The sequence below is a fragment of the Melanerpes formicivorus genome, unplaced genomic scaffold (genome assembly GCF_026170545.1).
Source record: "Melanerpes formicivorus ecotype bairdi unplaced genomic scaffold, bMelFor1.0.p_v2 SCAF_34, whole genome shotgun sequence".
Lineage (NCBI taxonomy): Eukaryota > Metazoa > Chordata > Aves > Piciformes > Picidae > Melanerpes > Melanerpes formicivorus.
In genome coordinates, this window is record NW_027142386.1 from 552280 (window position 1) to 579406 (window position 27127).

Genomic DNA, 27127 nt, shown 5'->3' on the forward strand with positions numbered 1-27127 from the left:
GGGCGGCTCCGGCGCGGGGGCCAATGGGAGCGCACGTCGGTCGCCAGGGAGGTGCGAGGGGCTGGGGGGGGCAGCGGCGGGAGCGCGGCGGGGCCGGGCGGGGGCGGGAGGTAAACAAAATGGCGGCGGCGTGCGCGCCGCGGCGGGGGTAACGGGGTTGCGGCGGGAGGGCTGGAGCGGGGTCGTGGTGGCAGAGCGGGGGCAGCGGCCGGTTGCGCTCCCCCGGAGGCGAGGGGGAAGGCGGTGGGGAGTGTGGCGCCGGCACCCGGCCCGGTTCCCCTAGCCCGGTGGAGGGGAGGGGGGACGAGGCTGCCCGCCCCCCTCCCCCGATTCGACAGCGGGGCGCGGAGGCTCGGGGGCTGAGGGAGCGGCCGGAGGTGGCTGTTGGGCTTGTTCCCGGCCCCCAGGGGAAAGGCCCGGCCCGGGCGGGCTCCCCCCGGCCTGCTGTGGGAGCGGGGAGCTCGGCTGCGGCCGGGGAGGATCCGGGGGTCGCCTCCCCCCCCCCCCCCCGCCGCGGGGGTCCCTGCTTTCTGGGTTCTGTCGCTGGCTTGGTTGCACTTGAAGTGTTTCCTCCCCTCTTCACTCCCTGCCTGCTTCCCCCTGCCTTCCCTGCCCGCCCGGACTGACACCTGTGGCAGGGGGGTCGAGGCTCGGGGGGGTGCCCGGGCGGGGGGGGTGCCGGGGCGGGGCCGGCGCAGCCTCCGTGACCTTCCCTCCTGGGCAGGGGAATGGGGTGTCTGGGGGCTCGGGCTGAGGGGATCGCTTCCTCCTGACCCTTCCCCGGCTCGAGGCGGGTCGCGGCGCTGGGGCGAGGTTTTGCTTTGGGCACCGGCTGGCCCCTGGAGCAGTGCTGGTGACACATCATGTGCCAGGCGGAACCCCAGCGCTTGAAGGATGCCCCTGGGAGGTCGTGCTAGGCACCGAAGGCCTCAAACTTTTGTAGGCGTGCCAAGCGAAGGCGTTAGGATTGCTTCGGAAAACTCCTTCAAAGAAACTTGGTTCCAGCTTCCAAACGGCTGAGGACACCCAAAAAAAAAACCCAACCCCCAGACCCTCGACCCAACCCCGACCCCCTCCCAGAGCAGGAGCCTGAGCCGTGCTGGGAGCTGGAGGAACAGCAGGGCAGACCCCAGGCTTCCCCCCTGCCGACCCTGCTGCTGCTGCTGGAGCTGCCGACGATGACCTACTAGGAATGGAAAGCCAGGAAAGAGACTCGGTGATCATCTGCTTTTATGTGGTGGCCTGAAGTCCCAGAGGATGACCTAGCACTTAAGAATCGAACTGGGCCGAGTTAAAGGCCAAGTGGACTTGCAAAGAACCCCCCCCCCCCCCCCTCCCCAGCGAGGGGGCCCAGGGTTGGGAGCAGGAGCAGGTCCCAAACTGAGTGGTGCTTGGTGGGGAAGCCCTGAATTCACTTTTGAGAGACATTGCTGGAGCCAGGCCTGGAGCTTTTAGCATCCAGTTGAGCTGGAAGCAGCTGGGAGGTTTGGTTTTAACCTTTATTTTACCTCTTTCTTTGGGTTTGTTTTCCCTTTGTTTTGTTTTTTTTTTTGGGGGGGGTGGGGGGGAGGTTGTTTGGAGGCTTTTTGTTGTGCTTTTTTTTTGGGCTCTTCTTCATGTTTGTACAATCTTCTGGCAATTTGCTCTGGAGAAGGAGTCAAAGGGAGTGCTGGAAATGAACAAACAGGATTAAACCTCTCCGAGCTTAAGGAGGGAAGGAAGGAAGGAAGCAAGAAAGAAAGAAACCAACCCCAAAACAAACAAATAAACAAACACACACACACAAAAAAAAAAGCCACGAACAGGTCAAGGAACTTCACCCAGGATGGATCTGCAGGAGCCCCAGCAGCTGGGGATGTTTGCAGAGGGGGAGCTGATGTCTGTGGGCATGGACACCTTCATCCACCGCATCGACTCCACCGAGGTCATCTACCAGCCCCGCAGGAAGAGGGCCAAGCTCATTGGCAAATACCTGATGGGAGACTTGCTTGGAGAGGGCTCTTACGGCAAGGTCAAGGAGATGCTGGACTCTGAAACCCTCTGCAGGAGAGCTGTGAAGATCCTGAAGAAGAAGAAGCTGCGCAGGATTCCCAACGGGGAGGCCAACGTGAAAAAGTGAGTGGTGCCGGCCGGGGGGGGGCGAAGGGTTAAACCGGGGCAGGGGAGGGTTCCTGCCCGGTGCTCTGTGGTGGTTTCACTGGCAACGTGGCTGTGGAAAGTGCTTCCTGAAGCCTAGGTGGGGAGAGTTGGGGCTGTGCAGCCTGGAGAAGAGGAGGCTCCCAGGGAAGACCTCAGAGCAGCCTGCCGGGACCTGAAGGGGCTCTGGGAGAGCTGGGGAGGGAATTGTGACAAGGGCTGGGAAGGAGAGGGTGAGGGACAGTGGCTTTGAGCTGGGAGAGGGGAGACTGAGAGTGGAGAGGAGGAGAGTGAGGGTGGGGAGAGCCTGGCACAGGTTGCCCAGGGAGGCTGTGGCTGCCTCCTGCCTGGAGGTGTTGAAGGCCAGGCTGGATGAGGCCCTGAGCAAGCTGTGCTGGTGGGAGGGGTCCCTGCCCTGTGGTGGGACTGCATGAGGTCCCTTCCACCCCAAACCACTGCATGGTTCTATGAACCCAACCAAAAGGGAGCAGGTTTGGCTCTGGACTGCTCCAGCTGCTCACACAGGCTTGGAGGCTGTGAAGTGTTTCCAAGCCAAGCAGCTCTGATTCGTTGGCCACACTTTGTGCCACCACAGCCTGTGGTGCTGTGTGCCTGGCCTGGGGGGGTGGTGGGGGTGACTCTGGTGCTCCTTGGGATCACAGTTCCTGGAAGGAACTGGGCATGGGAACCTGATCCCTTGTGCAGCCAATGGGCATAGGGAGGTTGGGGGGGGGGAGGGGGTTGGGGTTGTTTGTTGCTTTCATTTCTGACTGCTGAGTTTGGGGGGAGCAGTTTGGGGTCTTTTGGGAGGGGAGCACTCTGGGGGGACCTTTTCAGTTGACTTCCAGAGCTGTGAAAGGGGCACAAGGGCTGTCAGCCTTCCTTGTGTTTATTGGGGTGACTCAAGCCCTGTGCTTGGGAAGCTTTCACAGTGCCAGTTGCACACTGATGAGGACACAAGGAACTGACTAATTAGCCATGGAGTAGCTTGGGTGTTGCACCAGGTGTAGGGAACTTTCCCTTCTCCTGGGGCTGTGCTGGCAGGGCTGTGCTGGCAGGGCTGTGCTGGCAGGACCTGGCAGCCAGCTGGGTGTTGCAGGCTGAGCTGCTGGAGCCAGCCCCACCAGGGCCTTGTTTATCTGCCTGTGCAGGGGGAGCCTTCTGCAGCCAAGCCCCAGAGTTTGCCAGGGCTTCTCTTGTAGTGAGAGGGCAAGCTGGGGGGATGTGCAGAGGAGCCTTGTCTCCTGTCTCTGGCTGTGCTGACCTGCCAGGCTCTTGTTTCTGTTTGGTTTGAGTTTCTGAGCTCAGCTGTGAGGTGCTTCACGTCCTGTACCAGACCTTCTGTCAGTGAACTCTTCAGGTTTGCCTTCTCCCCTTCCCCCACCTGGCTTAGCTGTGGAACAGGCAAATCCCAGTGCTGGGGATGGCTTGGGTTGGAAGGGACCTCCAGAGGTCACCCAGTCCAACCCCCCTGCAGTCAGCAGGGACATCCTCCACTAGATCAGGTTGCTCAGAGCCCTGTTGAGCCTCCCCTTGAATATCCCCAGGGATGGAGCCCCAGCCACCTCCCTGGGCAACCTGTTGCAGTGTTCCAGCAGCCTCCTGGTGCAGAACTTGTTCCTCACATCCAATCTAATCTGCAGCTCTTTAATTTCAAACCCTTGGCCCTGGTCCTGTCCCTGCAGGCCTTTGGGAACAGTCCCTCTGCAGCCTCCTTGTAGCCCCCTTCAGGTACTGGAAGGCTGCTCTAAGGTCTCCCTGGAGCCTTCTCCTCTCCAGGCTGAACATCCCCAGCTCCCTCAGCCTGTCCCTGCAGCAGAGGTGCTCCAGCCCCCTGATGAGTTTTTGGTGGCCTCCTGTGGGTCTGCTCCATCAGGTCCAGGTCCTTCCTGTGTTGAGGGCTCCAGAGCTGGGTGTGTGGTGCTCCAGAGCTGGCTGTGTGGTGCTGCAGACCAGATCTTAGCAGAGGTGTCCCTGCTGCCTGCAGGGGGTGGGGGTAGCCAAGATGACCTCTGAGGGTCCCTTCCCACCCAGTGCAGTCTGTGAGGCTGTGCTGGAACTTCCCTGGCTCAGGTTCAGGATCAGAGTCAGCTCAGCTCTTGGTTAATGTGTAATAAACTGCTCCTTGGTTGGTTTTTCTGCTGGAGGCCTGAGTGCCCCTTTCCACCCTTGCCCCCTGCCAGAGCTCCTGCTGCAGGAGGGCCTTGGTGGTCTCCTTTGGAGTCAAGCTTTCCAAACTCCCCCCAAGGGGCTGGAGGGGCTCCCTGCTGCCAGAGCCTCCTCAGCAATGGTCCCATGTCCTGAAGTGAACTCCCTGGGAGCTGTGCTCCTTGCTTGGAGCAGTCTGGGAATGTCTGGCTGGTGTCATTAAGGGTTGGTTATTAAAGCAGAGCAGGCAGGCACTGCGGGGGGGGGGGGGAGGGGGTGGTGGTTTCTGGCTCAGCCCCACCTGCTCCACAGCACCAAGGTGGATTGTGGATGGTGTCTTGTGAAGCAGGGCTTACTGCAGTTCAGCTGCCTGGCTTTGTCACCTCCTGGGGCTCATCTGCTGCTCCAGGGGGGGGATTTGCTTTCTATTTGCCTCAGCTTTTTGAGGCAGAGATGTGGGCTGGAGGTGGTGGAGTCCCCATCCCTGGAGGTGTTTTAAAAGCTGTGCAGGTGTGGGACTTCAGTGGGGGACTTGGTAGAGTTGGGTTAATGGTTGGACTTGATGATCTTGAGGGGCTACTCCTACCTAAACTCTGCTCTTGTGAGACCCCAGCTGCAGTGTTCTGGAGCCCCCAAAGCAGGAAGGGCCTGGAGCTGTTGGAGCAGGTCCAGAGGAGACCACAGAGATCAGCAGAGGGCTGAGAACCTCCCCTGTGGGGACAGGCTGAGGAAGCTGGGGCTGTGCAGCCTGGAGAAGAGAAGGCTTCAGGGAGACCTCAGAGCAGCCTGCCAGGACCTGAAGGGGCTCCAGGAGAGCTGGGGAGGGACTTTGGACAAGGGCTGGGAGGGACAGGCTGAGGAACAATGGCTTTGAGCTGGGAGAGGGGAGACTGAGGCTGGAGGTGAGGGAGAAATTGTTGAGAGTGAGGGTGGGGAGAGCCTGGCACAGGCTGCCCAGGGAGGCTGTGGCTGCCTCCTCCCTGGAGGTGTCCAAGGCCAGGCTGGATGAGGCCCTGAGCAGCCTGGGCTGGTGGGAGGTGTCCCTGCCTGTGGCAGGGGGCTGGAACTGGCTGATCTTGAAGGTCCCTTCCAACCCAACCCATTCTATGACTCTGACTCCTGTGCTACCCTTTCACCATGGCTCTCTGACCTTATCAGAGCACTTTGTCACTTCCCCTGCAGGCAGCTGTCTGTGCCCTGAGTCAGGCTGTGGTGCTGAGGGACGTCAGCAGGGCCCTGTGGCTTCCCTGGGCACTGTGGGCTGGGAGGGCAGCAAAGCCTTGCTGGATTTCCAGGTAGTGCTGGAAAGGCCTCTGCTGACCTTTGGGGTTTAATGTCACCTTGCTTGGCCAGGGTCCCTGAACATCTCACTTGCTGTAGCTGTGTGAGAGCAGCTTGGGGCACTCTGTGTCCTGCAGCTCCAATCCAGCAGCAGCAAAGGGGGGCTCTGCACCCTGCTCTCACCTCCACATGAGGAGAAGCTGCTTTGGTGTGAGGGGGAGTGACCCTCTTGGGCTTCTGAGCACAGGAAGATAGGTTCAGAAGCTGGGGTGCAGCAAGGAGAGTGTGGCCAGCAGGGCTAGGGAGGTTCTCCTCTCCCTCTGCTCTGCCCTGCTGAGACCACACCTGGAACACTGTGCACAGTTTGGGGCTCCCCAGTTCAAGGGGGACAGAGACCTGCTGGAGAGAGTCCAGCAGAGGCTGTGAGGATGATGAAGGGACTGGAACAACTCTGCTGAGAGCCCTGGGGGTGGTTAGGCTGGAGAGGAGAAGGCTGAGAGGGGGTCTGATCAATGTCTCTCAATGTCTGAGGGGTGGGGGCAGGAAGGTGCCAGGCTCTGTTTGGTGGTGCCCAGGGATAGGATAAGTTGCAGTGGGTACAAGCTGGAACCCAGGAGGCTCCACCTCAACATGAGAAATGTCTTGGATGTGAGGGTGCTGGAGGCCTGGAGCAGGCTGCCCAGAGAGGTTGTGGAGCCTCCTTCTCTGGAGGCTTTCAGGCCCCACCTGGCTGTGTTCCTGTGTGCCCTGCCCTGGGGGCTGCTGCTTTGGCCAGGGGAGGTTGGACTCAATGATCTCTGGAGGTCTCTTCCAACCCCTCCCATTCTGTGGCTCTGTGATTTGTCCTCTGGGACCTCCTGGAGAGCCACTTCTGCTCATGGAGGCACTCAGGGGAGAGAGGTGCTGAGGCTGGCCTGGGCTGTGTGGCTGCAGGTCCCTTCCAGCCCCTGTCACTCTCTGACTCTAGGTGAACCTCCCCTGGCAGGGACCTGGACTCAATGATCCCCAGAGGTCCCTTCCAGCCCCTACCACTCTCTGATTCTGTTTAGGTTCTGCTTCATTTCTTGATTGCTGCTCCTAAGAGCAGTGCTGAGTGTTAGTGAGGCCTCTCTTCCCTGTGCCCTTAGCCACACAAGGCTGGCTGCAGCTCAGGAGGTGAGACCTGGCTGTGATTAGCTCTTTAACCTTTGTGAACATCCACACTTGGTGCTTTTGGAGGTTAAAGATCCTTCCCCTGCCACCAGAACCAGCCCAGCAGCCTCCTGCCTCTCCCTCCACTGTCCCCAGTGCTGTCTGGCTCTCTTCAGAGCGTTTGAGCTCATGGCAAATGGCCTTGCCCCCTCCCTGGAGGTGTTCAAGCCCTTGAGCAGCCTGAGCCAGTGGGAGGTGTCCCTGCCCATGGCCAGGGGCTGGAACTGGGTGATCTTGAAGGTCCCTTCCAAGCCAACCCATTCCATGGTCAGGGCCAGGAGTCTCCTGCACTTGTTTGCTCTGCTGCAAGGTCACCACTTCATGTCTTGACTAGTGGTCAGCTCTCTGGGCATCAGTTTCTTCCTGTAGCACTGGAAGCACCTTCCAGAAATACACTGAGGGGATGGAGAGCATCCAGGGAAGGGCCTGGGGAGGAGCAGCTGAGGGAGCTGGGGGTGTTTAGCTTGGGGAAGAGGAGGCTGAGGGAGACCTCATTGCCCTCTGCAGCTCCCTGAGAGGAGGCTGCAGTGAGGTGGGGGCTGGGCTCTTCTACCTAAGGTGAAAGGAACTGGCCTGAAATTGTGCCAGGGGAGGCTTAGGTTGGAGATGAGGAACAATTCTTTGCTGCCAGAGTGGTCAGGGCTTGGCACAGGCTGCCCAGGGAGGTGGTGGAGTCCCCAGCCCTGGAGGTGTGCAGGAAACCTGTGGCCATGGCACCTGGGGACCTCAATGGCTGTGGTGGGGTTGAGTTGATGGTTGGGCTTGGTGACCCCAGAGAGCTTCTCCAACCCAAAGAATCCTCTCACTCTGTGATGGTTCTGGCTGGGGCCTCATCCTGTGTGTGCTGCCCCAGCCCTGCCTCTTGATGCAGTACCAGAGCTCTGGGGGCAGGGCCTGCAGGGCCAGGACAAGGGGCAGTGGTTTGAAATGAGAGCAGAGCAGGTTTGGATTGGAAGTGAGGAACAAGTTCTGCCCCAGGAGGCTGCTGGACCACTGCAGCAGGTGGTTGCCCAGGGAGGGAGTTGAGGCCCCATCCCACTCAGGGTCAGGCTGGACAAGGCTCTGAGCACCCTGACCTGGGGGAGGATGTCCCTGCTGCCTGCAGAGGGCTTGGGCTGGCTGAGCTTTGGAGGTCCCTTCCAACCCATTCTGTGCTTCTATGCCTGAAACATGCTTGGGAGGTAGCTGAAATGGAATCCTTCTCCTTGACCCCAGAGTATTCCCCATCCTGCCCCTGCAAGGCTGAGACCTGTGCCTCCTGGTGAGGAGCTTGAAGGCTTTCACCTCCCCAGGAGTTCAACTCCTAAATCAATCTGGGCAGAGTTTTGCTTCTCTTCAGTTACCTCCTGAGGGACCTTTTGGGGGATGTGTGTGTGTTTGGTTGGTTAGTTGCTGCTCCTGGTTGATGGAAAAGGAGAGGGAAATAAAAGAGTGCAGCAGGGTTGCCCGAGATCTGAAAGAGGACTTGGGAGCTTCTTTGTCTGGAGCTGCTCAAGGTTAATCAAAGTGTCTGCTAATAGCCTCAGACTTTAATTAAGTGTTTGGGCCTCCCTCTGCATATCCCCAGTGCCTTTGTGCTGTACTTAACCAGGCTCAGGGATTGCTCAGCTTGTTGAATGTGGCTCATTAGAGCTCCTCAGAGGCCTCAGATGTGCCTCTGCCTGGGCACCTTGCCCCCTGGAGCTGCACATCCAGTCTTGCACCTCAAAAGGTGCAGGCTGCAGCTGAAGGAAGCTGCAGGGTGAGTCACCCTCCCTGGAGGTGTTTGGAGGTGGTTTGGTTGTGGGGCTTAGTGATGAGGTTTGGTAGGGAGCTTGGGAGAGAAGGGTTAATAGTCCAGGGGGACCTCAGAGCTGCCTTCCAGTACCTGAGGGCATCCTCCAGGAAGGCTGCAGAGGACTTCTCCTGAGGGTGACTTGAGCCAGGCCAAGGGGGAAGGGTTTGAAGCTGAAGGAGGGCAGGGTTAGACTGGAGCTGAGGAAGAAGTTCATCAGTGTGAGGGTGGTGAGGCTCTGGAGCAGGCTGCCCAGGGAGGCTGTGGCTGCCTCCTGCCTGGAGGTGTTGAAGGCCAGGCTGGATGAGGCCTTGGGCAGCTGAGTCTAGCTGAGAGGTGTCCCTGCCCCTGGCTGTGGGGTTGGAGGAGATGATCTCTCCATGCTGCTGTGATCCCAGCCAGCTGTGCTGGGGTGGATGCAGAGCTTGTGGCATCAGCTCTCCCTGCCAGGAGCATGGTGTGGAGGGAGGCCTGGGGCTGGGGAAGAGGAGGGGGAACTCTGTGCCATCACCTCAGGCTGAGCAGAGGAGTTGAGGAGCAGGGCTGGCTCCTCAAGGTGAGGGCTGCCAGGGGGTTCAGATGGTTGGGCTCAGTGGTAGAGGCTCTGCTCAGACCTCACCTGCAACTCCTAACCTCTCCAGGGTGCACCCCAAGAAGTGTGGGTGAGCACCAGGGATGTTTGTGTCCAGGCATGGGGAGGCTCTGGGAGCATGGTGAGGACCCTGTGATGCTCTCAGCAGAGTTTTGGGTGGAGGCTGAGGAAGTCAATAATGGAACTTGAAAGCTGTAGAACAGCACTGGAGGCATCAAGGTGATGCTGTCAGCCCCTCCTGTGCCAGCTGGATGCTCAGATGCTTCACTTGAAGCAGGGAACATGGTCTGGTGGCCATGCTGGGGGTGGGCTGATGCTTGGACTGGATGATCCTGGAGGGCTCTTCCAACCCAACCCATTCTCTGGTTCCCTGAAGTGCTGCCATGCTCTGCTCAGCTGCTTCTCTGGAGCCCCACTCAGGAGAGTGGAGAGCAGCAGAGAGGCCAAGCTGCACCCTTGCCAGGTGAAATAAAAGAGCCAAAGGCTCTTCCCAAGCTCCACCTTCAGCAGTGTGCTCTGTGGGGTGCTGAGGAGGCTGCCTTGTAACTGCAGCTTGCTTGGCTGCACAGGTTACAAAGCCAGGCTGGACCAAACAGCCCAGAGGAATGGCTCTTCAGGGCTCCTGCAGCACTTGGCAGGGGGCTGCTGGTGGATCTGAGGGAGGTGCCAGCACTGGCATATGGAGCTCTCCTTCTGTGGGCACGTCTTGTAGCCCTTAGCTGTGCCACCAGTGCTGGGATGGAGCTGTGCCACTTCCTCCTGCCTGGTCCCCCAGTCCCACATGCTGCATGTGGAGAGCTTCAGATGGGCCAGGGTTGTGTGCTGGAAGAGCAGAGTGGGGGAGGGAAAGCCCTGCAGACCAATTTCTGATGGAGCACCTGCCCTGGAGGGACGGTGTGGAGACAATTCAGCTTGGAGAAGAGAAGGGAAAGCTCTGGGGAGACCTCAGAGCACCTTCCAGAACCTGAAGGGGCTCCAGGAGAGCTGGGGAGGGACTGGGAGTGCCAGGCTGAGGGACAGTGGCTTTGAGCTGGGAGTGGGGAGACTGAGACTGGAGAGGAGGAAGAGATTCTTTGCCCCTCCTGCTGTCACCACAAGATGTGGCAACCTCTGGCCTGCACAAGGCAGTGGTGCAGAAAATGGCAAAGAAAGTGCTGGGCTGGAGTGGCTTTTGTGTGGCTAACATGGAGGGGAGGGATGGGAAAGAACACTTTGGTACCTCCTGAGCTGCAGAGCACCTGTGTTTGCTTGCTTGGAGTCTGCAAAGCCCAATGGAATGGGAGGTGGCTGTGGGGCTGCCTGTCCCTGCTCCTTGGTCACTCCAGAAGGCAAGAGCAGCTAAAAATAGGAATAATCTTGCCTGTGGGAAATGGGCTGCTTGGCCTCTGCCCCAGAGGTGGCTGCACTGCTCTGGCATTTCACATTGCTTCACAGAGTCCTTCTTGGAGCAGGGGAGGGGCAAAAAAACCTAAATCCTGATAGGACAGGCTGGGAGAGCTGGGGCTGTGCAGCCTGGAGAAGAGAAGGCTCCCAGGGAGACCTCAGAGCAGCCTGCCAGGGCCTGAAGGGGCTCCAGGAGAGCTGGGGAGGGACTTTGGGCAAGGGCTGGGAGTGCCAGGCTGAGGAACAATGGCTTTGAGCTGGGAGAGGGGAGACTCAGAGTGGAGATGAGGAGGAAATTCTGTGCAGTGAGGGTGGGGAGAGCCTGGCACAGGCTGCCCAGGGAGGCTGTGGCTGCCTCCTGCCTGGAGGTGTTCAAAGCCAGGCTGGATGAGGCCTTGAGCAGCCTGGGCTGGTGGGAGGGGTCCCTGCCCATGGCAGGGGGTTGGGAACTGCATCCACTTGGAGGTCCCTTCCAGCCCAAGCCATTTGATGATCCTGTGGACATGAACTGCTGGTCAGTCTGCCAGGGGTGCAGGGAATTCAGTGTCTGTGCTGCAGAGCTGGAGCTGCAGGCAGCAGGGTCTGGGCTGTGGCCTCTCCTTTGCCTTCACAGCAGAGCTGACTTGCTTAAGACAGCTCTGTCCCTGGCCAGCTGGGTCTGAGCACTCAGCCCTGTCTCCCTTCATTATGCAGAACTTCTTAGAGCTGCCCTAATGCTGGCTGCAGTTTGGATGCTAATTTAATCCCCTCCAGCCTTTTGCTCCTGGCTATAATTAGAGACATCGCAGAGCCTGCTGCCAGCTCGGCACCCTCAGCTCGGCCTGGGCCTGGGCCTCTCTGCTCAGCTGCTCAAATTGGGGCTTAAAACCACACCTGGGAAATCATGGAACTGTTGGGGTTGGAAGAAGACACCTTTGAGATCATCATCATGTCCCAGCAGAGGCCAGGGACAAGCAGAGGCCCTCAGGGATCAGTCCTGGGACCAGGCTTGTTCAACACCTTTGTGGGTGCCATGGACAGTGGCATTGAGTGCACCCTCAGCAGGTTTGCTGATGACACCAAGCTGTGTGGTGCAGCAGACAGCTGGAGGGAAGGGAGGCCATCCAGAGACAGGCTGGAGAGGTGGGCACAAGCCAACCTCATGAGGTTCAACAAGAGCAAGGGCAGGGACCTGCAGCTGGGTCAAGGCAATCCCAGGCACAAATCCAGGCTGGGCAGGGACTGGCTGGAAAGCAGCCCTGAGGAGAGAGACTCGGAGGTGCTGGGGGAGGAGAAGCTCACCAAGAGCTCTCAGTGTGCACTTGCAGCCCAGAAAGCCAACCAGAGCCTGGGCTGCAGCAGGAGAAGTGTGGCCAGCAGGGCAAGGGAGGTGATCCTCCCCCTCTGCTCAGCTCTGGGGAGACCCCAGCTGGAGTCCTGCCTCCAGTTCTGGAGCCCCTATGGCAAGAGGGATGTGGAGGTGCTGGAAGGTGTCCAGAGAAAGGCCAAGAGGATGATCAGAGGGCTGGAGCTGCTCTGCTGTGAGGACAGACTGAAGGAGTTGGGGCTGTTCAGTCTGGAGAAGAGAAGGCTCTGAGGTGACCTCATTGTGGCCTTCCAGTATCTGAAGGGGGCTCCAGGAAGGCTGGGGAGGGACTGCTCAGGATCTCAGGGAGTGATAGGACTAGGGGGAATGGAATGAAGCTGGAGGTGAGGAGGAAGTTCTTCCCCATGAGAGTGGTGAAGCCCTGGAATGGGTTGTCCAGGGAGGTGGTTGAGGTCCCGTCCCTGGAGGTGTTTAAGGCCAGGCTGGATGAGGCTCTGGGCAGGCTGATCTAGTGTGGGGTGTCCCTGCCCATGGCAGGGGGGTTGGAACTGGCTGATCCTTGTGGTCCCTTCCAACCCTGACTGATTCTATGATACTATGATCATCATCATAGAATGGCTTAGGTTGGAAGGGACCTCAGAGGTTGTCTGCTCCAACCTCTCAGCGGGGCAGGGGCACCTCTCAGCTGGACTTGCTTGCCCCAGGCTTCACCCAACCTGGCCTTTGGAAGGGGGCATCCACAGCTTCCCTGGGCAGCCTGCTCCAGAGGCTCACCACCCTCTTCCTGAAGTTGTTTTTCCCAAGCTCCAGTCTAACCCTGCTCTGCCTCAGCTTCAAACCATTTCCCCCTTGTCCTGTCTCCCTCATGAGAAGTCCCTCTGCAGCCTTCCTGGGGGACCCCTTCAGGCACTGGAAGGCAGCTCTGAGCTCCTCCCCAGAGTCCAGGCTGAACAACTCCAGACCTTCCAGTCCAGCCTCTCACCCAGAGCTCACAATCCCCCCACTGCTGCTGAGCCCCCACCACTAAAGCACAGCCCTCAGCACCACATCCACACTGCTCTGAAACCCCCCCAGGGCTGGGGACTCCACCACCTCCCTGGGCAGCCTGTTGCAGTGCCTGAGAGCCCTTGCTGGGAAGAAGTTTTTCCTGATAGTGATAAGAAATCCAGGTCTTTCTCCTAGAGGGATATCTGATCAAAGGACAGAATTATTCAGGCTGGAGAAGACCTCTGAGCTCAAGTCCCTGACTGGCTAAGATCCTAGAGGACCAAATCTATCCTAGAGGACCAAATCTATCCTAAAGGAAGAGTCCCTGCAGGAAGTTCTCAGAGTCCCTCGAAATCTTCTTAGCCCTGCTTGTAATTCCTGCATCCCCTGAGCCTTCAGAAGGAGCCAAGCTCAGTCCAGATGCTTCCCCAAGCTTTTGTGCTGGCCACAGCTCGTTAGCAGGGGCTGGCTAATTGTGCAGGCAAGCAGTGAGTGGCTCTGAGCTGCCTGTGTCATGGGTTTGGGCAGAGGCTCTTCCAAAGCTGTGCTCTGAATTCCTTGCAGTGCTGCTTCCAGGAATCCAAAGTGTTGAAATGTGAGCAGGCTGCTTCCAAGTGGTGAGAGGAGAAGAGTTGAGCACAAGGCCAGAAGCAGAGAGCAGTTTCTGTGCTTCAGACACCCAACAGAACCACCCTGACCTGACTGTCCTGATCCTCCTGTTCCTCCCCATCCCAGCCAGCACCCCAGGGGGATTTCACAGGCTGAGTTTAATTCAGAATATGCTAAAATGTGGTTTGGGGCACAGTGTGAAACCCCAAGAGACAGAGATGAAACCAGCTGGTAGAGGACAGAGAAGGGGCAGTTCTCACAGCCAAGGAAGAGGTCTCCCTGCTCACTGCTGCAGTGGAGAGCCACAGAATGGTAGAGGTTGGAAGGGGCTCCTGGGGCACCTGGAGAAGGTCACCCAGGAACACATCCAGGTGGGTTTTCAGTGTCTCCAGAGATGGAGACTCCACCACCTCTCTGGGCAGCCTGCTCCAGGGCTCCAGCAGCCTTCAGCCACAGAAGTTCCTCCTCATGTTCAGATGCAGCTTCTGATGATGGGCAAGTGTGTGCCCACTTGTCCTGGCACTGGGCACCACTGAACAGAGCCTGGTGCCACCCTCCTGACAATGATTCTCCACAAGCAGAGGACTCAATTCAGGTCTCAGAACTGCTCAGGCAAGTGAAGTCAGGACTGAAGTTTGGGAGAAGTGGAATTTTGGGGTTGATCTGTGTGCTGGAATGGGCTGGAGAGTTGTGGACCTGGTGCTTAGGGTCTGCTCTGTTCTGGTGAAACCTTCCCTGGAGTCCTGTGTCCAGCTCTGGAGCCCTCAGCACAGGAAGGGCATGGACCTGATGGAGCAGGCCAGGACAATGATCAAGGGCTGGAGCACCTCTCCTATAAGGACAGGCTGGGAGAGCTGGGGCTGTTCAGCCTGGAGAAGAGAAGGCTCCAGAGGGACCTCAGAGCAGCCTTCCAGGACCTGAAGGGGCTCCAGGAGAGCTGGGGAGGGACTTTGGACAAAGGCTGGGAGGGACAGGACCAGGGGCAATGGTTTGGAAGTGGAGGAGGTTTAGATGGGATGTTGGGAACAAGTTCTGCACCATGAGGGTGGTGTAAAAGGTTGCCCAGGGAGGGAGCTGAGCCCCAGTCCTTCAAGGTATTCAAGGTCAGGCTCAGCAAGGCTCTGATCTAGTGGAGGATGTCCCTGCAGGGGCTGGGAACTAAATCCCCTTTGGAGGTCCCTTCCAACCCCTTCTATGGTTCTGTGACATAGTTTAGTGTTGACCTCGCAGTGCTGGGTCAGAGGTTGACCTCAGATGGTCTTCAAGGTCTCTTCCAACCAGGTATACTCTGGGAACCCCTCTGCCACGGTTGGCACCAGGCAGTGCCTACCTGTGCCAGCCCAGGAGCACAGGAAACTGCTGCTGTTGGCATCTGGGGAGGGGGTGGAGAGGGGGGCAGTTCATCCTGGTCATGATGCTGATGGCAAACACAGCCTCGAGCGTGGAGGCAGAAGCCCAAGGCCAGTTTATTTCTGCTCTTGTAACTGCAGATGACACTTGAGTGCAAGGAAGCACGAAGTGCAACCATAAAAGGTTTGACTGGGAAGTGGCTGCCCTAGATACAGAGACAAACACCAACAGAGAGCTTCGGGGCTTCAACCAGGGAGTGACACTGAGCACAGCTCCCTCAGAGCCCGCCCGGGGCAGGGCAGAGACCCCTCAGAGCTCAGTGCAGAGCCTCCCTCAGAGCCCCTCAGAGCTCAGCACCGAGCCTCCCTCAGAGCCTGCCCGGGGCAGGGCAGAGACCCCTCAGAGCTCAGCACCGAGCCTCCCTCAGAGCCTGCCCGGGGCAGGGCAGAGACCCCCTGAGAGCCTGCCCAGGGCAGGGCAGAGCCTCCCTCAGAGCTCAGCACAGAGCCCCCATCAGAGCCCGCCCGGGGCAGGGCAGAGACCACTCAGAGTCCAGCACAGAGCCTCCCTCAGAGCCCGCCTGGGGCAGAGCCCCTCAGCGCTCAACACAGAGTCCCCATCAGAGCCTGCCCGGGGCAGGGCAGAGCCTCCCTCAGAGCCTGCCTGGGGCAGAGTCCCTCAGAACTCAGCACAGAGCCTGCCTGGGGCAGAGTCCCTCAGAACTCAGCACAGAGCCTGCCTGGGGCAGAGTCCCTCAGAACGCAGGGCAGAGCCTCCCTCAGAGCTCAGCACAGAGCCTGCCCGGGGCAGGGCAGAGCCCCCCTCAGAGCTCAGCACAGAGCCCGCCCAGGGCAGAGCCCCCTCAGAGCTCAGCACAGAGCCCGCCCGGAGCAGGCTGCCCAGAGAGGTTGTGGAGTCTCCTCTGGAGCCTTTCAAGCCCCACCTGGATGTGTTCCTGTGTGTCCTGCCCTGGGGGATGCTGCTCTGGCGGTGGGGTTGGACTGGATGCTCTCTACGAGTCCCTTCCAACCCCTCCCATTCTCTGCCTAACACGACTCACAGCACCTTCAAGATCCCCCTGGATTTCCAGGGCGCTCGTTTTTGTTGCACAGCAGGGAGCTGGAGGCTGCTGACGACCCCTCCTGAACTCTGTTCCTTTTGTTTCCCTGCAGGGAAATTCAGCTCCTGCGACGGCTGCGGCACAAGAACGTGATCCAGCTGGTGGATGTGTTGTACAACGAGGAGAAGCAGAAGATATATCCTTTGCTCACCTGCCTCTTGGAAGCACTGAGCTCCTCTGGTTCTCTGCCCCACTGCTGAATCATCGGAGTTCTGCTTTTAAGGCAGCCTAAAATTGGTTTTCCCTGCTGTGATAAACACCCCCCAGAGAGTTCAGAGAGTGGCTCGAGGTGGAAGGGACTTCCAAAGGTCAGCCAGTTCCAACCCCCCTGCCATGGGCAGGGACACCTCCCACCAAGCCCAGGCTGCTCAGGGCCTTATCCAGCCTGGCCTTCAACACCTCCAGGCAGGAGGCAGCCACAGCCTCCCTGGGCAACCTGTGCCAGGCTCTCCCCAGCCTCACTGGCAACAATTTCTTCCTCATCTCCGCTCTCAATCTCCTCTCTCCCAGCTCAAAGCCATTGTCCCTCATCCTGTCACTCCCAGCTGTTGTCAGAAGTCCTTTCCCAGCTCTCCTGTAGCCTCCTTCAGGTACTGGAAGCTGCTCTAAGGTCTTCCTCTCTTCTCCAGGCTGCACAGCCCCTACTCTCTCAGCCTGTCCTTGGTCATTGTCCCAGCCTCCTCTGGACCTGCTGCTTCAGGTCCACGTCCCCGCAGGGGAGGTTCTCCAGCCCTCTGATCATCTTGGTGGTCTCCTCTGGCCCCTCTCCAGCAGTTAGGTCATGGTATAAAAGCTTGCTTTTCTTTTTGACAGTGGCTTCCAAGCGCTGCCTTCCAGCTGCAGCCCTTCAGAAAGTGCCTAACTTCATTGTGTGCTTTAATTAGCCCAAGCACTCTGCCACCAAATCGTTAGGACACAAAAGGCAGAACAACTTCTTGCTCCTGTTCTGCAGCCTTCCCTGGCCCCAGGGACTGCATTTCAATTAGTGGCTGTTGGAAGCAGCTGAGCTGCTGAAGTGTGGGGGAAAAGGAGCCCGAGAGAGACCTCATGTGTCGGTACCGGGAGATGACAGCTCGCGGTGGTGGTGCAGAAGCAGCCAGGAGGGATCAGAGAATCGTAGAATGGGTTGGAAGGGACTTCCAGAGGTCATCCAGTCCAACCCCCCTGCAGTCAGCAGGGACATCCTCCACTAGATCAGGTTGCTCAGAGCCCTGTTGAGCCTCACCTTGAATATCTCCAGGGTTGGAGCCCCAACACCTCCCTGTGCAACCTGTTGTAGTGTTCCAGCAGCCTCCTGGTGCAGAACTTGTTCCTCACATCCAATCTAAATCTGCTCTGTTCTAATTTCAAACCATTGGCCCTGGTCCTGTCCCTGCAGGCCTTTGGGAGCAGTCCCTTTGCAGCCTTCTTGTAGCCCCCTTCAGGTACTGGCAGGCTGCTCTAAGGTCTCCCTGGAGCCTTCTCCTCTCCAGGCTGAGCACCCCCAGCTCCCTCAGCCTGTCCCTGCAGCAGAGGTGCTCCAGCCCCTCTGATCTTCCTTGCTTTGCTTTCTGATTGGCAGTGGCTGATAAAAGCCAAGTGGTTTTCAGTCCTTTCCCCTTGCCAGGTTGGCTTCACTCTTTTGATCTTTCTCTGTTTTTACACTCTTAGAAGGTTTGTTTCTGGGTGCTTCTGTGGATTGAAGCTGGGAGAGGGGAGACTGAGACTGGAGGGGAGGAAGAAATTCTTGGCAGTGAGAGTGGGGAGACACTGACACAGGTTGCCCAGGGAGGCTGTGGATGTCCCCTGCCTGGAGGTCTTCAAAGCCAGGCTGGATGAGGCCTTGGGCATCCTGTGCTGGTGGGAGGTGTCCCTGCCCATGGCAGGGGGTTGGAGCTGGATGATCTTGAAGGTCCCTTCCAACCCAATCTATTCTGTGTAACTCGAAGGGGGAAGAGCCAGTGGCTTCCACATAACTCAGAAGCAGTTCACAGACTTTCTTTCCAGACTAAGAAATCTTAGGAATTACTTTTGGCAGCTCTTCCTGCCAGTCCTTTTCCTGCTGGGTGGCATCATGCCCATCATGAAGTCCCAGGGTGCTTGGGTGCCCCTCTGAAGAGCAGCTCCTGTGGGGGGAACATTGCAGGAGCTGGCTGAGCTCCCACCATGAGCTGCTCCTGGACTGAATGTGCTGCAAAAGGGGGGCAGCCCCAGCCTTTAGCACAGGCCCCACTGGAAAGCAGAGATCAGCTCTTGAGCCTCTCCTGCTTCAAGAGTTAAGGTGGTCCTGGGACACAAGCAACTTATTTCAGGCTTAGGTTAAGAAGGCTTCTGCCAGCCATGATTAGAGTGAGCTGAGCAGGGGCTGGGCAGGCAGGGGCTGGCTGCCACCATGGGCTGGCTGCCACCATGCTCTGCTCCTCATCTGGAGGGTGCACTCCCTTGGCAAAGCCAGCAGATGTCTCAGGGTCTGCTCCTCTCACAATCTGCCTTTCAAAGCTGCAGGAGAGGAGGAGACCTGAGGCAATCCTTGCTTTAGGCACTTGGTGTAGTACCCATCGTTTGATCAAAGCTTAAGGAGAGGAAAACTGAGGCTGTGCTGCGAGTCCTGGGAAGTGCCACCAGTTCCTGGTCCTCTCTGGTATCTTTTTTAATCTATGCAGAGCAAAAAAAGCTTCCCAGGTCTCTAGGGAGCCTCCCTCCTGTTGCTGAGATGCCACCCTGGCACTGGGGACTGAGCAGCACCTACAGCCCTGGCACTGTGCAACAGGAGATGAGGAGTCACCAGCTTGGGGAAGGTGCTGGAGCTCACTGCCATGTCCAGTGCAGGGCAGTGGCAGAACTCAGCCTGCAGCTCTCCTGCTGGAGCTCTCCTGCTCTCTGTAGGCACCTCAGGGTATTTATTGTCCCACTTCTGTCACTCTGGTGACATCTCCAGCTTCTGTGGAGTGCCCATCCCATCACAGGTCTGATCACAGCTGGGCAGCAAGCAGAAGAGCTTCCTGGTGGCTTCTGTGCCTCCTCCTGTCAGCTGGAGGGAGGTGGCTGCCTGGGGAGGTGCAGCACAGCTTGGATTCTGCCTCTCCAGTGGGTGGCTGCCAGCACTGCCTGGGGGCAGCTCCCAGTTGCACTGGAGTGGGGCTGCAGCCCTCGGGCAGCATTCGCCTGAGGCGTGTTGAAGCCTGAAGCTTCCTTAACTCGGCCTTCACGTATATGGTGATGGAGTACTGCGTGTGTGGGATGCAGGAGATGCTGGACAGTGTCCCAGAAAAGAGGTTTCCAGTTTTTCAGGCTCATGGGTAAGTAGAGCTTGGTTCCTTGGGCTGCTTTATCCTCTCCCCACTCTGCTGTCTGGAGCTGAGCAGCACGTCCTGCCCTGCTGCTTGGACAGGCAGAACTGGCTTTGGGTTTCCATCCGTGGGGCAAGGTGGAAGACTAAAGCAGCTGTGGCAGGGATAAGCCTTGGGTTCTGGGAAGAAGCCTGTCTTTCTCCTGACCCTGCTGTTACTGTTGCTTTCCTTCATCCTTTCCCCTTCCTGCCCCATTCCTGCAGCTCTGCTGTTAGTGAGGGTGAAGGTGATGGAGGAATCCCTTAGGGCTTGCCCTGCCTAAAGAGGGCCAAGAGGCAGGGTTCAGTGTCAGGAGAGAGATTAGAGGGCTTTGGGTGGATTAGGGCTTGGCAGGATCCAGCAGGATCTGTTAGCTTGTTTGGGGAGCAGGCAGGGCCAGCTGGAGCCCTTTTCACCCTGCAAGCAAAGGAGCAGATGGGAGAAGGGAACTGTGAGCATCAAACCTGGGCAGGTCTGGGGAACCTGCAGCCTTTTATGTTGGCATTTTGGGTTGAACAAAGCCCTCTGAGGTTACAGCCAGCTGCAGGGGAGCACAGGCATGTGGAGTATTTATGGATATTGTGGGATAAACTTGCATGGCACAGAGTCACAGATTGCATTGGGTTGGAAGGGAGCCTCCAAGGGCAGCTTGGCCAAGCCCCCTGCAGGCAGCAGGGAGAGCTCCAGCCAGAGCAGGCTGCACAGGGACACAGCCAGGCTGACCTCGAATGTCTCCAGGGATGGAGCCTCAAGCACCTCCCTGGGCAGCCTGTGCCAGTGTCTCCTCACCCTCACTGTGCAGAACTTCCTCCTGAGGTCCAACCTAACTCCGCCCTGCTCCAGTTCCAAACCATTGCCCTTGGTCCTATCCCCAGAGGCCCTTCTGCACAGTCCCTCCCCAGCCTGCCTGGAGGTCCCCTGTAGATACTGAAATGCAGCTCTAAGGTCTCCCAGCCCCAACTCTTTCAGCCTGTCCCCATAGCAGAGGTTCTCCAGCCCTCTTTACCCTATTGGTGGCCTCCTCTGGACTCTTTCCATCAGGTCCATATCTGTCTTGTGTTGAGGACTCCACAGCTGGCCCCAGCCCTGCAGGTGAGGTCTCCCCAGAGCAGAGCAGAGGGGCAGGATCCCCTTTCTCCAGCTCTGGCCACACTGCTTTGGCTGCAGCCCAGGCTGCCCTTGGCCTCCTGTGCTGCCAGTGCCCAGTGCTGGCTCCTGCCCAGCCTCTCCCCCACCAGCACCCCCAAGGCCTTCCCTGCAGGGCTGCTCTCAACCTCATCCTCCCCAGCCTGGATCAGTACTGAGGGTTGCCCTAACCTAAGTGCAGGGCCTTGCACTTTGCTTTCTTGAACCTCCTGAGGTTCTCCTCAGCCACCTCTCCTGGTCCCTCTGCCTGGCTCCCATCCTGCCCTTCATTGTTACCAGCTGCAGCACTCAGCTTGGTGTCGCCTGCAGAGCTGCTGAGGGTGCCTCTGCCTCTATCCTCACAAGTGCTGCCAGCCTCCTTCTGTTGTAGCAATGACATCCTTGACCTTCTGTGGTTTTTCCCCTCTCCTAACCCTTTCTGCAGGTATTTCTGTCAGCTTATAGATGGCCTGGAATACCTGCACAGCCAAGGGATTGTCCACAAGGACATAAAACCTGGGAACCTCCTGCTGACAACCAATGGGACACTGAAAATCTCCGATTTAGGCGTAGCAGAGGTAGGTGAGGAGCTCAGGGGAGGCAAGCAGGATGTGTCCTGGGTTTGGGTCAGCTTTGTGCTGTCACAGGGATCACTTCTGGTGCATTTGGCCTTCTTGTGGGGGCTTTGCAGGGTGCTCCAGAGTGACTCTTGAGTGTTTGTTGCTATTTAGTTGGTACCAGCAGCCACAGAAACATCTGGGAAGGAGATAAAGGAAAACATCAGTCTTGGGCAAACCCAAAAGGGAGGTGAAGTGGTGAGGGGATGAATAAGCTCAGCCTTCAGAGGGTCACTAAGGTTGGAAAAGCCCTCTGAGAGCATTGAGTCCAGCCATCAACCCAGCACCACCATGGCCACATGGTTCTGGCACTCCTCTAGGGATGAGGACTCCACCACCTCCCTGGACAGCCTGTACCAAGCCCTGACCACTCAAGTTTTTCCTCACCTCTGACCTAAACCTCCTTTGGTGCAGCTTGAGACCACTTCCTCTTGCCCTGTCACTAGTTCCTTGAGACAAGAGCCCAGGCCCCACCTCACTGCAGCCTCCTCAGGGAGCTGTAGAGAGCAGTGAGGTCTCCCCTCAGCCTCCTCTGCTCCAGACTCAACAGCCCCAGCTCTCTCACCAGCCCTTTTCTCCAGACCCCTCACCAGCTGGGTTGCCCTTCACAGAATCACAGAATGGTTTTGGTTGGAGAAGATCTCTGAGACCACTCAGTCCAACCATCAGCCCAACACCACCATGGCCACTGAGCCATCTCAGCTAGGCAGGAGGTGGGCAAGAACCTTAGCTGCTGTGCTTGGTGACACATCCTGGGAGGTGAGCAGATGGCCAGCAGCAGAGTTGTCCCTTTTGTGTCCTGGGTGAAGCTCCTGCAGCCAGAGCTGGTTTGCCTCAGAGCCCTGGGGCTGCTGCAGGTCCCTTCTGTGTCCTGGGTGAAGCTCCTGCAGCCAGAGCTGGTTTGCCTCAGAGCCCTGGGGCTGATCCAGGTCCCTTCTGCTGCAGGCCTTGCATCCCTTCGCGGAGGACGACACGTGCAGGACGAGCCAGGGGTCGCCAGCATTCCAGCCACCAGAGATTGCCAATGGCCTTGACACCTTCTCAGGCTTCAAAGTGGACATCTGGTCTGCAGGGGTCACGCTGTAAGTGCCTCTGGAACAGCCAGCCGGCAGCTGCAAGGACAAACCAGCAGCCCCCAGACAGCTCCAGCTGCTGCGGTCTGCTGCTATCGCTGCTCGGGCCAAGGGGAAGGGAGTGATGGTGGTGGGGGAGGGGGTGATGGTGGTGGGGAGGGGGTGATGGTGGTGGGGGTGATGGTGGTGGGGAGGGGGTGATGGTGGTGGGGAGAGGGTGTTTAGTCCCTTCTGGGGGTGGTTTGGTGTTGGCCAGAGTAGTGAATTGTGAGGAGCAGGCTGTAGTCTGGGGGAGGGCCTCTCTGCCAGCTGCTTCTCAGCATCCAAGGGGCACAGCTTCTGCAGTCATCAAAACCACAAAGACCTCAGGTGTTTATTTTTAAGTTTCTTCCCTCCCAGGCTGTCAGGGAGGTGTCTGGGGTGGCTTTTACTCATGTGAATGGAGAAGCTGTGCTGAAGGAGGGCTGAGGTCCCAAATACTCTCTGCCAGTCAGCTCTTCGGTTCTGACTCCTTTTGGATTTCTGCAGTCACCTAAGAACCATAGAATCAGAGAATTGTCAGGGCTGGAAGGGACCTCAAGGCTCAGCCAATTCTAACCCCCCTGCCAGTGGCAGGGACACCTCACACCACAGCAGGTTGCTCACAGCCACATCCAGCCTGGCTGCAAACACCTCCAGGGATGAGGCTTCCACCACCTCCCTGGGCAGCCTGGGCCAGGCTCTCACCACCCTCCTGGGGAGCAACTTCTTCCTCACATCCAATCTGAACCTCCCCACTTCTAGTTTTGCTCCATCCCCCCCAGTCCTATCCCTCCCTGACACCCTCCCAAGTCCCTCCCCAGCTTTCCTGCAGATCCTGGAGTGCCACCAGAAGGTCTCCTCGCAGCCTTCTCTTAAGAACTTCCCCACCTGTTCTTTGTGCTTCTCCTTCTCACCCAGCTGCTCCCTCTGCCCCCACAGGTACAACATCACCACGGGGCTGTACCCCTTCGAGGGGGATAACATCTACAAACTGTTTGAGAACATCGGGAAGGGAGACTACAGCATCCCTGAGGACTGCGGGCCGCCGCTCTCCGACCTCTTGAGAGGTGAGTCCCCAGCAGGCACCCCCACGGCTTAGCCCTGGGACAGCAGTGAGCCCCTGTGGCCAAAAGGGCCAATGACATCCTGGGCTGCAGCAAGGAAAGCATGGCCAGCAGCTCTAGGGAGGTTCTTGTCCCCACTCTGCTCTGCCCTGCTGAGACCACACCTGGAGTACTGTGCACGGTTTGGGGCTCCCCAGTTCAAGAGACCTGCTGGAGAGAGTCCAGCAGAGGCTGTGAGGATGATGAAGGGACTGGAACATCTCTGCTGAGGGCCCTGGGGGTGGCTAGTCTGGAGAGGAGAAGGCTGAGAGGGGATCTGTAAATATCTGAGGGGTGGGGGACAAGAAGGGGCCAGGCTCTGTTTGGTGGTGCCCAGGGATAGGACAGGGAGCAACAGCTACCAGCTGGTTCTTAGAGGTTCATAGAATGGTTTGGGATGGAAGGGACCTTAGAGATCATCCAGTTCCAACCCCCCCTGCATGGGCAGGGACACCTCCCACCAGCACAGCTTGCTCAAGGCCTCATCCAGCCTGGCCTTCAACACCTCCAGGGAGGGGGCAGCCACAGCCTCCATGGACAACCTGTGCCAGTGTCTTACCACCCTTCCTGGAAAGAATTTCTTCTTAGTCTCCATCTCCCTTCTTTCATTATGCTTCTGGTGCTCTGAGAAGCTTTTAGATCTAAAGACCAAAACCACATGAGGTGAGGTTTCAGCTGACCTCCCAGCATCGATTCAGGCTTTGCAAATGAGAAGACTCCATTAAATTCCTTGCCCAAGCTCTCTGTAATGTGAAATTCTGAGTGCTCAGCCTCTCTTCTCCCTCCTCATCACCCTCTGCTCTGAATTTATTTGCTTCTGTCCCATTTGTCTCCTTCCCCCCCTCTCCCCCAGACTGGGAGCTGTGGAGATGTTGGAGCAGACTGGCTGGTGCCCACCTGCACAGCTGGGCTGTGCTGGAAGCAGCAGTGGCACTTTTCTGGGTAGGAGGGGAGAGAGTTGTGGCTTTTGTTGGGTTTGTCTTCTTCCTGCCACTTACTGCAACAGTTTGAGGTTTGAACAGTGTCTGCTTCAGACAGCAGCCCAGGCCAGGGCAGCTCTTAGGGCTGTGTGGAGCAGCCAGCTCGGTGATGTGGCAGCAGAGGGGAGATGATTCCAGCCCCTGGGAGATCCTAACCAGAGCTCCTGCTGCTCCCACTGGCAGGGAAACAGCTGGGTGCAGTGGTGCTCTCCTGCTCTGCCTTCAGCTGGCTGGGAAGGGTCAGACCTCAGCTAGGTGAGGTGGCACCATCTTGGTTGAGGTTGAGGTCTCTGCTTCTTGTGCCAGCCAGGGTTAGGAGGTCACGGTGGGGGGGAAGGGCTGTGGGGCAGTCCCCTTCCCCAGGCTGGAGAACAGAAGACTGAGAGATCTTTTATTCATGTCTGAGGGATGGGGGGCAAGAAGAAAGACCCAGGCTGGCAGGGACAGGACAAGGGCCAATGAATACAAACTGGAACCCAGGAGGAGAACATTCTTTGGGGTGAGGCTGCTGGAGGCCTGGAGCAGGCTGCCCAGAGAGGTTGTGGAGTCTCCTCTGGAGCCTTTCAAGCCCCACCTGGATGTGTTCCCGTGTGACTCTGCTCTGGCAGTGGGGTTGGACTCAATCTCCAGAGGTCCCTTCCAGCCCCCAGCCTTCTCTGCCTCCCCTCCTGTCAGCAGTGTCCCCAGGTGTGCTGGGAGCAGAGCTGCTGTCCCCACCTTGTGGGGGAAGGCTGCGCTGTGCCCTCTGCACGCTCCCAGCGCTGCTGCTGCTGCGCTTTGTGGCCAGCCCAAAGCCTCCTCCAGTCCAAAGGATTCCCTGGCTGCAGTTTTGCCTCCAGCTGCCTGTGGGCTCCCAGCTGCTGCCAGGAGCTGCAGCTCCAGCCTGGCCCCCAGCAGGTGCCCTGCAGCAGAGTGCTGCTGCCGTCGGTGCCCTGGCTGGGTGCTGGGTGGCAGCAGGTGGTGCTGTCTGTCCGAGCTCTGCCGCTGCTGCTGCCACCGCCTGGGCTCCCCGCAGCCCCCTGCTGCCGAGGGGGTGGCAGCCCTCCCCCCCCTGCATTCCCACTGCTGGGAGACTCTTTGAGCTCCCCTGGCCCTGTGCCCATTATGCAATGAGTTTATTTCCATGTGCTTCCGAAAGCATCCAGCAGCTTCACCGACACCCAGGCAGCAGCAGAGTGGCTTGGAAGGGAGCCTCAAAGGGAGGCTCTGGCTGCCCCCTGCCTGGAGGTGTTGAAGGCCAGGCTGGATGAGGCCTTCAGCAGCCTGGGTTGGTGGGAGGTGTCCCTGTCCATGGCAGGGGGGGTTGGAACTGGATGATCTTTAAGGTCCCTTCCAGCCCAGACAAAGGTGAATCTTGTCCAGCCCCTGCAGGCAGCAGGGACAGCTCCAGCCAGAGCAGGGTGCTCAGGGCCACATCAAGTTTGACCTTGAATGTCTCCAGGGATGGAGCCTCAACCACCATCCTGGGCAACCCTTTCCAGTGTCTCCCCACCCTCCCTGTGCAGAGCTTCCTCCTGAGGTCCAACCTAACTCTGCCCTGCTCCAGTTTTAAACCATTGCCCTTCAGCCTATCCCCAGAGGCCCTTCTGCACAGTCCCTCCCCAGCCTGCCTGCAGGGCCCCTTGAGATACTGAAATGCAGCTCTAAGGTCTCCCTGGAGCCTTCTCTTCTCCAGGCTGAACAGCCCCAGCTCTCCCAGCCTGTCCTCATGGGAGAGGTTCTGCAGCCCTCTGCTCATCGTTGTGGCCATCACTGGCTCTCAGCACAGCAGCAGCTCACCTCTGGCAGCTCAGCACTTTCAGACCCTGCCTGTTCCCTCTGCACTGCCCCAGGGGACCATGCCCTGATCCACAGCTGCTGCTGGAGTTCTGAATGCTGGCTCAAAACGTGGCTGGTTTTATGGGCTTGGGAATTGCCCAAATGGAGTAAATCCCCTGCTCCATCCATCTGGCCTGGCCAGCAGCCTCCTAAAGCACCCAGCAGAACCCATTTGAGGCTGGTAGAAGCCTCTCAGCTGCACTTAGTGCAGTCCCTCAGGGACACTGAGCATTTGTTTCTCTGTTTGTGGCCTGAGGATGTTGCTGGTCTTAGAATCTTGTGCTTTGTGAGCAGAACAGCTCCTTTTTAGTTGCTTTTCCATCTCCTCTATGAGACCTGGAGCCCAAACTTCCTGCTGTTCCTTCTGCCTCACTGGAAAGAGAGCAACCTCCTGCCCAATGTCCTCTGTCCAGCTCTCACAGCCTGAGCTGTCTGCTTCCTCCTGGCCACTGTCTTGTCTCCATCCCTCCTGTGTTTGGACCCCAGAGATGCCCTTGGGAGGCAGAGGAGCTTACCCTGGGGAGATGTCTGTGTCTGCCCACTCGATCCTTTCTTCCAGGGTGGTGGGAAGCACAGAGGACTCCTTTAACTGCCCTCCCTCCACCCCTCCTCTTGTCATGCACCTGTCACACAGTGACAGCTGCCCAGACCTCCTCCTCTTCTCCTTGCTCAGCCCACCACACATTCTCCAGCAGCTAGGAGGACACAGTGGAGCTGAAGTGATGGAACTGGAGGGGTGGAATTGTTCTGGAGGCCTGAGCATCTCCACAGCCCAGCAGCCAGCCAGGCAGCTGCAGGAGGAGAGGGCTGAGCCTTGTGCTGGTGCCACTGTGTAGCTATGGTGACAAAACCTCAACACTTTCCAGCTCTTGCTTCTCCTCCAGCTGCGTTTCCTGCCGAGGTGCCTGCTCCTCCTTGCAGCAGGTTGCAGCTGAAGCAGAAACCTGTGGCTAGACCTCGGGCAGCGGCTGGCTGGGGCCTTTTCTGCCAGCAGCACAGAGACCCCCAGCTCAGCTCCGCCTCACCCGAGGCTCTTCGGCCCTTTGTGTGGCTTTTCAAAGCCTCCTCGAAGCACTCTGCGGTGCCGCTGAGCTTTTGTTCTGCCTCTCTGAGGCAGGGTGCTGCAAAGCGTTTGCTTCCTCCCGGCCTCTGCCTGCCGCGGTGACCACAGCAGGGGGCTGGCTGGGAGGCAGACCCCAGGAGGC

At 58.4% G+C, this 27127-nt stretch overlaps 1 protein-coding gene across 3 annotated transcripts in view; it reads left to right on the forward strand.

Annotated features, from left to right (window-relative positions):
• Positions 1–695: 695 nt before the first annotated feature.
• Positions 696–27127, forward strand: part of STK11 (serine/threonine kinase 11) — a 50593-nt gene continuing 24161 nt past the window's right edge. Inside the window, exons 1-6 of one of the 3 annotated variants that reach the window (XM_068156249.1) lie at positions 696–2115; positions 15930–16013; positions 19066–19155; positions 20756–20888; positions 21873–22009; positions 22961–23088. In XM_068156249.1, the coding sequence (XP_068012350.1) occupies positions 1826–2115; positions 15930–16013; positions 19066–19155; positions 20756–20888; positions 21873–22009; positions 22961–23088 (862 nt within the window). In that variant the 5' untranslated portion in view covers positions 696–1825. The remainder of the gene's footprint in view (positions 2116–15929; positions 16014–19065; positions 19156–20755; positions 20889–21872; positions 22010–22960; positions 23089–27127) is intronic. The other 2 variants (XM_068156248.1, XM_068156247.1) reach the window with 2 other exon arrangements.